Source organism: Saimiri boliviensis, chromosome 10 (assembly GCF_048565385.1).
Source record: "Saimiri boliviensis isolate mSaiBol1 chromosome 10, mSaiBol1.pri, whole genome shotgun sequence".
Taxonomy (NCBI): Eukaryota; Metazoa; Chordata; class Mammalia; order Primates; family Cebidae; genus Saimiri; species Saimiri boliviensis.
This window is the reverse complement of record NC_133458.1, coordinates 35,650,135-35,661,056: the sequence shown is the minus strand read 5'-3', so window position 1 is coordinate 35,661,056 and position 10,922 is coordinate 35,650,135. Positions and strand designations below refer to the sequence as shown.

At 35.8% G+C, this 10,922-nt stretch overlaps 1 protein-coding gene across 5 annotated transcripts in view; it reads right to left on the bottom strand.

Moving 5' to 3' along the window:
- Window positions 1-300: 300 nt before the first annotated feature.
- Window positions 301-10,922, bottom strand: part of FAM3C (FAM3 metabolism regulating signaling molecule C) — a 53,722-nt gene continuing 43,100 nt past the window's right edge. For all 5 annotated transcript variants that reach the window (XM_039472849.2, XM_039472851.2, XM_074379148.1 and 2 more), the window contains 2 exons: window positions 2,558-2,684; window positions 301-1,970 (listed from right to left, as the gene is read on the bottom strand). In XM_039472849.2, the coding sequence (XP_039328783.1) occupies window positions 1,881-1,970; window positions 2,558-2,684 (217 nt within the window). In that variant the 3' untranslated portion in view covers window positions 301-1,880. The remainder of the gene's footprint in view (window positions 1,971-2,557; window positions 2,685-10,922) is intronic.

The window sequence follows — 10,922 nt, the reverse complement described above, 5'->3', positions numbered from 1 at the left end:
GCAAACTGCACCAGTTACACAACCAAACTTTGTCTTCTTTTGACATTTGATAGATCTGGAAAAGCCATCCTTTTACAGTCTTAATAAAAGGGCTTTTCCTGCCATCTAGATACTTAACTTCTTACGTGTTAAGATACATCAAGGATATTACTGTCTTTAACCAAAGCAATATATATTTTTCCATGTTAGGCAGTATAATAAATGCCTGAAAAACTTTTTGTTTTGTGAAGTTCTGTAAGTATATTACTTTGTCAGATAATACAAAAAAAAAAAAAAATTCACAAAGCAAAACCAAGAGTATTTATTTTCATTATTTTTTAAAAATGCAATATTTATTTCACAATCCCTGGAACTGTAAAATAACTATTCTTCTAATTTACAGAATTGGGGGGGGGGGGAGTATTTTAAATGTCAAAATACACATGCTGAAGGTGATTTAAACATATAAGCACCAAAAATCCCAAGTATACAAAAATTGTTTAAACATATAAGGTGCATTTATTCATGAATTACATTCAATTTAAAGGAAGAAACAGTACTCCAAAGTTCAGTAATAATTAAGAAACATCTGAATAGCTTCCAACTTGGTTTACAGCTAAGTAACAGATACTGCTTTTAGTTTTTTTAATACAACCTCCCTAAAATTCAGGTTCAAAATTTAAATGCTGCCATATATTGTGAATGGCAGTTTAACCACTAAATTTGTTCCAGTTTGAGATACTTCATACACAACATATATTTAATGCCCTGAAAAATTCTGCTTAAAAACTGAGTTATTTAGTGAACATCTGAAGGTAACAAAAAAGTTAGATCTTCTACATTTTTATGTAGAATTGAGTATAAAGTCATTTGGGGTCAAATACAATTATTTTTTAAATGTTATCAGTCCACCCAGTAATAAGAACTTTTGTAAATATGCCACTATGGCTTCAGGCAATAACTGCTATTATGAAGAAAGATAAACACAGAATTAATTTCTTGGTTTACAAATCAAAATTACTGTGATATTAAAGCATGCCTCCTTCCAAACCACTTGGTCAATGCTGATAACAATTAAGAAAAACATATGCTAATATTGCTCTAAATATACTGACTTAGCTGTCCTGAATAACCTAATTAGACTGGGGAGGGGACTTGGCCTGGTTCTCCAGTTCTGTGAAGTTGCCACCTCCAGCCTTACTCTAAATAGCTTATACAAAATCAAGTTATTCCCACAGCTAACACAAATCCAGCAAGTTGTGGTCCTAAATGCCATCTGCATTTACATATTTCCTTTTTTACTGTGTACATTAAAAAAGAATTTTGTTGTGCTTTTCACATATCTGATGTATGCTTTCATATTAAACATTTCTCAGTTTCTTGGGAAAGGAAGAAAAAGACCACAAAAAGAGGTACATCAGGAGAGCTGGACTGTAAAGTAACACTGTACATACAACTAGCCAAATCTCTTTTTAATGTAAAAGATAATGTCATCACAAGGCAATATATAGAGGTGTAATAGAAAATAAAGTACCCACCCTAAAATCCATATTATTCCATGATATTTTCACAGCAACTAGTACATATATCAATATATTTTTCACAATCTGTTCAGTTACACATTGGGTATGATTTTAGAATTAAATTACCATAGCAGTCTAAAAATTGTACTTTTAAGGAAATGTGCTGAGACATGGTTCAGTGATTTGATCATTGTGATGACTATTTACAATGCTATCTATTTATGTTAGCAATAAATAATCCTGATATCAAAAGAGACAATACTCATGCACACACCAAGATGGCTGCATGCTCTTAAAATATTTACACACAGCTTTCCCTTTTATAGCTCTTCCATTAATAGTGAAAGTGTGCTTTCTTCAATTCTCTCCACATTTCCATTAATCTTGCTTCTGCGGAATGCATCCTTCCATTTCTACAACTTCAGGCCATCCTTCATATTTGTTTGTGTCCTTATTGTTCTTTATGTGCTATTGGAACACAGTAATAGTATACAGTTTAAAAAAACCTTTGTGAACTAATTTGCAGTAACATTTTACACATTCTCATTTCAGTAATACTCAAGTCAATGAGTTCATATAAATTACTGTTCAAGATATTAAATGAGTGACCCTCAGGCTGTATCACACACATGGCAGACCCTCAAATAACAGCTGAAAGAATAAGACACTACAGATGCTTTCAAAAGATTATCTGCTAGTCAAAACCTAACATTTACATTCTACTAAGTTCTAGATTATTTCCAAACTTAACTGATTCTAAAATCCAAAGTTCAGTTAAAATCTTTAATAACTAAAGCTTCCTAAAAGGCCTAAGATAGGCAATCCTATTCCAATGCATTGTCATGTAGGAAAAAAAACATTCCCATGCAGAATTTTTAAGATTTGAAATTTAAAAGTATGATGGTTATTTCAAATAACTGATTACCAAGAATTTATGACAAATATATGGTCATATGACTATTTGCTTTATCTAATTTTCAAATAGCTAGGATGGGAATATGTACGTAAGGTTTCACACAATTTGTTTGTTATTTCTGAGAGTCTAAGATACTAACCTGTTCAAAAGGGCTTTTTGTCTTAATGCCCTTCCCACCACAGAAAACCCAGTTGTCTCTAAAACCAAGATTAGTAATGGATGTGCTCCCCAATTCAGCAATGAGCCGACGTGCCTCATCATTGAGTCTTGAAGAGGGAGAGAGAGAATACAACAATAAACACAGAGTACTATATGCTAACACTGATTCACTAGGATATTAACACATAACATGAGGCAAAATGAGACTTTAAATAACAGAACAAGTACCTGTTAGGTTTTTATTTAACAACAACAATTCACCTTCATTTAACTTGTTAAATTACACTCATCAAATAAATAAGGGATACAAGGAATACCACAGTTAGTAGATGCCTATTCAGGCTAACCCAAGGTCTTAAGTGACCAATATTTTTATTAAATTATTGAATCTCCACTAAATCCTCTGTAAATTACATTTGAAAGGAATAAAGGTAAATGCTGACAAAAATCTGTATGTTTCTAACACTATGTTTTATTTAAAAGAAAATGAATTTTGAGAACAGGGATATAAATTGTATATCAGTGATAACTGCCAAGTGGTTATTTAATAAAAATGAAACTATTAACCACACAACAGCTAAACCCCTACTCGCAGGAGGAGGAGCAGTGGCAAAAGTCAACCACTAGGGAAACTACTAACTGAAAGATGTTACTAAAAAATTTTATGTAAGTGATCATCCTAATGTTCAATGATTTTCTCTCTCCTTTAACGGAAAAAGAAACTCGGTAGATAAATGCTAGCTATAGAGCTTAAAAAAAAAAAAAAAGAACAAAAAGTTAACTAAGGGCTACTTAGGCACATATTTGGCATTGAGTCCTATGTATTGCCAAAAAGACATTTCTAATAGGTCACTTAGAGAGGTCTGTTCTGCTAAAACCCGAGGTAAGGCAAGTTTTATATTTGCAGAAAGCAAGAAAGTCAGTGAGGAAGGCACTTACTCATTCAACACTATTCTTTCAAACATATCATGCTAGTATCAGTTAGCTCCTTTAATACCTTAGTGAAAGAAACACTACATAGAACAGTTCTCATTTAACTAAAGAAAAAGGGATACTCATTTTTTTTTTTTTAAAGCTTCATGAAACAGGAAAGAACTACACATATCATTAAAGTTTCATGATTGATGCCAACCACATCCGTAGAGGCAGTGAAGCTGTTCTGACGACCACAGCCTGGGCAGTGCTGTCCACCTGGAGGAAGTTCACTAGAATCAGCAAGAAAATAAGCCATAGCCTGTGGAGTATTTAGCCTTTCAGATTCACCTCCTATATAAAGTGGTACATTATAGTCAAGTGAACTAAAAAGAAGTGAAATGACTGTGCAAAAGAACCAATCTCAGCCTCTGTGAAGACTGTGAGGCTTTCACATGAAATCTGTGCATTTGCGCTGGCTTTCCCTCCACAGTTCCTCTGTAGCTTTGTTTCCTGTGCCCACCCTTACATGAATTATCTATCACTTTTCACTTGTTTGCTCACCTGTTAAGCAACTTTTGTGCTAGAGGGAAATGCCCCAAAATTATCACCTGTACTTTGTTTTCCTGTTTCCAAATGCTATTAGGATGCCATGGATCTAAAAGACTGTCAAATTCCACTTGCGTAGTTTATCCAAATATTCTATTTTCTAACTACCTACAGAAATCTACACTTGCATCACCTGTGCTAGTGATAAGTTTTGCTGCTGTAACAAGAATAAACAGTATCGAAATGTGCAGAGCACAAGGCAGTAGGCTCAGTTGTCAGCTAAGTGGACTGCCTCCTGCAGAGAGGCTTTGGGGTTCCATTCACATTTACATCTCAAAAAATTATGAACTGATACCTCATAGGCATTTAGGGCTGCTCATAAACAGCTGAAATAATGGATGTGAAGTTCACAAATGATACAAGATCGCTTTATACAGGAAAAACTCCCTGTACAGTGAGGTTATCCAAATGCAGGCCTAGCCTGCTGCAAAAAGAAAAATCCAAGAATTTTGCAACAACTAAGAAATAAAATATGTTGAAGGGCAGTCAGGCATTCTTATTTTTGTACTTTTGAATTTCAAAAGTGATCATTATGATCTGTATTAATAAACCAAGCTTATTTAGCTAGAGATCTGGGGGCAACTTAGACTGAGCTTTATGTTTTGACTCCATTAATCTTTCTCCTTGCTTTTCCATGAGAAGATACTGAGATCTTGTGCAGATACGTATTAACATAGCAGGCCTGAGCTTGGAAAGGCCTACTAGCAAGATTGACCCTTAACTGGCATCTGGCCACTTGAATTTGGGGAGGGCTCCTATCATTTTCGAAACTGGTAAGAATGGTTCACTGTGTTTAAAGACTGGGCAAAACAATGAAATTTATGCTGAACACTGTTTTTTTTTTTTTTCTCTGGGGGTGTGGTATTTTGCAACAGGTTGTGCAGAGGGTGCCTATACAATCAGCCCCTAAGACCATCCCTGGGCAATGAGTCCCTAATAAGCTTCCTTGTAGACATTTCCCCTTGTAGACATGTGTTGTCCTAATTGGTTGCTGGAAGAATTAAGCATGTCCTGCTTGACTCCACTTGGGAGAAGACTCCTGGTTCTCTCTAGACTTTGTCCCATGAAACTTTTCCCTTTGCTGCTTTTGCTTTGTGTATTTTTGCTTTAACAAATCATAGCCCTGAGACCTACTGGAGAACTATCAAAACTGCGGGTGATTTGGGGAATGCCTGACACATAGCTCTGTTTATACCTAACTATAGTTTTATAACAAGATGACTCTGTCAATGACTTCTAACACTTCCTGATCTGCCTATGTAGAGTTTGGTGGATTATTTTATTATTATTTTTAGATACCTTCTATTTAAGAAAACCTTTGTATTTCAAAAGTTTAAAATCATGTAACATAGCCAGTATTTTGAACAATACAGTGAATATACAGGAAGTGTCAAAATACTCCCCTTTTTTAAAAGCCAGGGCAGCAAATATATTTTTATATAGCATAAAAGTTAGCGATACAAGCTTTTTATTCTACATAGGAGCACCTTGAGTTTGTTACATATATTTTAATCCTTACTAATGATCTTAACTTGCTGAGCTGTTAAAAATTTATGTCAAATGAATTATTTTAGTGAAGATTTTTCTTCAAAATGAACAGAAATTATCCTGCAATAAACTGGGACAGACAGAGAAAGGCATCAAGTTTCGCTATAAAACAATCTAACGCTGCTCTGAGGCAATCTAAAGTAGAAAAGGGAGGAAGTAGGAACTAGACACAGGAGTCTACCTCAATCCTTGCTGGGAAACAAGGCACATCTGACAGTCCTACAGTCACACCATCAAACCAAGCCAATGCTACTTTTCTGGAAGCACAGAAAGCAACAAGGACAATATTATGGGCTGACTTCTAATTAATAGGGAAGAACAAGCTGGGAAGGAGAAGTGTCAGAAACTCTAGAAGAAAATCACCATATTTCCTTAGGGCACTGAAGAATAAGAAATGCTAATGATATATGGCATAAATGGTGACCCAGCCTAGATTTTAAAAAGAACATATTACAGAAAGTTCAGATTAGACATTTCTATGAAGGAACACAACTCTTTAAAAGCAACAGAAAAACTCAATAATTTTCACTATATAATTGCTAACACTTCCAGAAAAAAAATGGAGCATAGTTTCTAAATTAGTGCTACGATAAGGAATGTTTTATGATGGGCTCAAACTTAAGAAATGAAGTGTGCAAAATTACAGAACAAACCACATTACTAATGACAATATTTTTAATACTACTATCAGGGAAGACCTGTAGTGTTCAGAATGAGATGAAACTCATAAAATTATTAAAAGCCACAGAAATAGCTTTTGCTACTAAGTGTGAATAACAAAGGAACCCACTGTTTCACGAAAATGATATATTATCAGATCAAAGCATGACTATTTTTTCCAGGGAGGCAAACATTCTTTGATCAACATAAAAAGGGAACAGTAGCTCAAGAAGTCCATATACGTGCTCTAAAGTAAATTGAAGCCTCCAGTCCTGTGAACCCCTCTCCGCCTCCACACTTTTAGATTGTAAAGGAACTTGCTGACATAATCTTCAAGGTAGTGTCAATTATTTTAGAAGCATCATGGAAAATGGGGGATGCTAATACATTAAAAGTAAAATATCCCAGTTTTCAAAAAAGGAAAATTTTAGAAATTAGGTCTAATAATGTGAATTCCTACCAAAATCTCTTTGAAGGGATGACAAGAAGACCCTATGAACATTAAAAAGCAGTAAGGAAAGAAAGGGGAACTAGTGGGAAGGAGAGGAAAATAAGTAAAGCCAAGTTAGTGTCATCTCAATTACTTCGGCTTTTGAAGAGACTTTCAGGCAGTAGATCAGGGTACTGTAATTAGCACAGTCCATGAATTTCAAGTGGGCATCTGATAGTCTCTGAAAATAATCTGTATGAATAAAATAATGAAATAGCAACTGGATGGTATGCCTGTTAGGGTACACTGGCAGCTGTTTGAAAAGTAGTTTCTGCAGCTGATTAACAGATGCATCCTATGGAGGAAGCCTCCAGCAGGGTGGCACACCGCCCTTGGTAAACACTTTTATCAATGACTTATATTTAGACATAAGCATGACTTTGGAGAGAGTACAAAGCCTGGATCACGGAAACCTCACAGGACAAATGTCAGAATCAAGACCAAGTGGGCCTAAATCAGCAAAATTAAATTTAACAAGGATAAATGAAAATAAAGGCCCTCATTTAGATTAAACAGAGTCAAGTTCTGAATGAAGAGAAAGACCTGATTTGACAGTGGTTTACAGAAAAAAGAATAAAAGCACGAGATCAAATAAAAAGATCTGAGAATTTAACTTGACCAAAAACTCACAAGCCAAAAATGTGATGTGACTGTTTAAAGGAAACTAATACAATTCTAGTCTGCATGAATAATCAAAGAAATGTAATCTCAACAACATGGTAAGCTAGCATCTGCACTGTACCTTGTATTGGCCAGACCACATCTGGAACTCTGCGTTTGATTTGATGCACTCATTTTAAGAGAGACAATAATCAACTAGAGAATGCCTAAGAAATATGGCCAGGAGGATGAAACAAATTAGAAACTAAACATGATAAAAAGTGAAAAAAGCCTGTGTATTATACCTGAAAAAGAGAAAACTAAAAGAAAAATACCAATTAGCTTCAAATACTTGAAGTATCAAATAATTTTGGGAATACACTTACTGTTTTGTTGTTTCATCTATCCAAATTAAAGAACATCCTGCAGAATTTAGAGGGAGACCACTCTGAGAACATGACATCGTCTTGTGACTATTTTGTTTCAATCCATTTCAAATGGTGAAATGAAAGGGTACTGGCACATTTAGTCAGTAGGGGGTTAAGCAAAGGTATTCATAGAGAACAAGGAAATCTTGCAGGTTCCCGTGCTGCTTTAGGTGACCTTTATAAGATCACTTCTTACTCTAAGACATTCATACTGAAACCCTTCACTTAGGCATAACATGTCATAGAATTGTTTTACAGCTGTCATAGAATATTCTCTCCAAAAGGAAAAATACACTTGCCAACAAGTTTAGCTTGCTTATTTAAGCCATTATATCCTTTATAAACAAAGAACAACTTATTTTAGTGAGGGTCGGGAGGAAGGTAGGCATCATTAGAGAACTACATTCCCTCAAGCATAAATTTTCTTAGATGTAAGTTTTTCTCTATCTTGTTTTATAAATGGGCTTCACAGAATCAAGAAACACCATGATTAACAAAGGAAAAGAGGTTTCCTTAGGGCAGAACTACAGAGCCTTTCACTATAAATCCCGAAGGGAGCAAAATACAAGGCACCATCCTCCAACTTCTTTGACCATTGCACGTACTTGTAAAGGACTGGGGTTCTACCAAACACACTCCAGGAAATGATGCGATAGAACAGTCCTAGTCAATGTGCTGAAGTTCACAGCACTTTACAGCAGGCTTATCATGACTGGGAGAAACTAGGATCAGAGACAGCTGGGTCCTGCTTTCTCTGCTCAACATGCCACCCAACTCTCTCTTGGAAAGAGCAGGGACATTCAGTTTACATACTTAACATTCTTGGGTGTAACTGGAAGAAAATGAGGTAAAATTCAATGGCCTTAAATAAGAAAAAGCCGTAATACATCAACAGCAGTAAGCAGAGTTTCTATTCATATATAAGAGAGGGTATAGCACAACTGGTAAATCACTGCAAATGTGCCAGAATCAGACACCTGTCAAGATAAAAGGTTTTAAAAATATATTTAATAGATGCAGACTTCACAAGGTTTGTCCATTTCAATATAAAAGATACAACGTTTACAATTGCTTTTTACCAGTATTTAGGAAAAGGAAATCTCTGAAATACAAATTCATGTGCCCCAAACCCATACAACCCAATTCATTTAAAAACACAGAAGATGAATCATATATTGACCAAGTGACCAAATGTAAAGAAATTTAGAGTTTAGATTTTTACTTTTGCTCTAGAGGTTGAACTCTCTTCCAGTGCTGCTTCTGGTGTATTTAATGGGCACCAAAAAATAGCTGTAAAAGAGTAAACATTATTCCTGCCCTAGTTCTTAGTTGTGGTTACAATTTGTTATTAGCATGTTAGCAGATTAAGGGAACAATTCTGATTCCCATCGGGTATAACAAAATAATCTGGTGAAAAATAGAGGTCATATTTGTCAATTCAGAAAAACGGGGCCTTTTCTTTTTAGAGTTAAAAACCTCAAAGTTAGCATGTAATAGCCTATTCTCTCAGTAAAAGCAAATAGCAAATTACCTGTTTTTTGATAATGAGAGCCTAATTACATCCTGTTTCATTCTACTTAGGTAGATGAAAATGATTGAATAGGCAAATTTTATGCTAACCTTCAATTTATGGATTTAATATATTCTTGGTTGAACCAGATAAAATGCACAATGTCAATGAAATTACTTCAGCTTACAACCATTTATTAAGTAGAACTGTTTTCTTCATGTAAATCTGTGATAATATAGATATAAAATAATACATTTATGAAAATCAATACATAAAAAGACAAGGCATATTTCTGAATAAATCTTGTAGTATTAAGGTTCTCTGTCAATTAAAATCTATATAGGATGTTTCTTATTCTTGATAAGTCATCTTAACAAAAGTCAGAGAAAAATTTATTTTTTTCTAGAAAGAAAAATATTAAAGGGGATTTAATCTCAACCAGAGGCATAAAGTACAATTACTTTTATAAAATAATTTTCAAATAATTGAAATAGTGTCTTTCTGGAACAGAGATAAATAGGTCAACTGAATGGAACCGAACAGAAATTCCAGAGATAAAGCCAAATCTACATAAGAACACAGGCACTGTGTGTCATGGGGAAATTACAAATGGATTTTTAAAAATACATGAATAACAGTGAAATCACTGGAAAAGAAAATCTACTAAATATCTAATCTGGAGATGGAAAAATACTTCTCAAGTATAAAAGTAGATGAGACTCATAGAAAAATACACAGAATTGACTATATAGGCATTAGTCTAAACTTCAAAAATTCAAAAAGCACCCTAAACCAACAAAAAGAAAACATCTTTTCAAACTCTTAGAAATGAAACTTAAAAAAATTAAGAATTGGTGCCATGGAACTTCTGCAAAAAAAAATTGGGAAAAAAATTTTAAAAATCCATTTTTAAAAACGTGCCAGGGACTGCTGGGAAGATGGCCGACTAAGAACAGCTCAGGACTTCAGCTCCCAGTGAAAGTGCAGAGGGTGAGTGGACGCCGCATTTCCAAATTTTTATGGCCCACAGACCAGGAGATACCCAGGCAGAGGGGTCACCGGCGCCGCTGTTCCGGCCAGTGTGGCTGTTTTGGCCCCCGCGGGGCTGATTTGGCCCGCGCAGCTGCTTTGACCACGCCCTGTTGCGGCTGTTCTCTGTACAAAAGCCACTGGTCTGGGAGCCCTCTTAGCTGGCGACTGGAGCCCTGAGACGGCAGAGTTGCCCATTCATCTGAAATAGCGAGCCCCAGGAGATTCCTAGGCAAAAAAACCCGCCAGGAACATCAGCGCCACTGTTTCAGCCAGCTCAGTGAGTCACGGCATGGGAGATCCCGGCGCCTTTTCAACAGGCGACTGGAAGGCTGGGTCGTTCAATTAAAAAAAAAAAAGACTCTGAGTCAGGCAGCCAGGTGATCAGGATCGGGTGGTCCCACCCCCGACAACAACGACAACAAAAACAGTAATTGAAAACGCTCTGGGTTGAGCGTTTCACAACAAGCACAGCTGAACCTGGAACAGTCCAGCTCTGTAGGGGAGGGGTGTCCGCCATTACTGAGACTCTCCACCACTATGGGGGTAGCCCGCCATG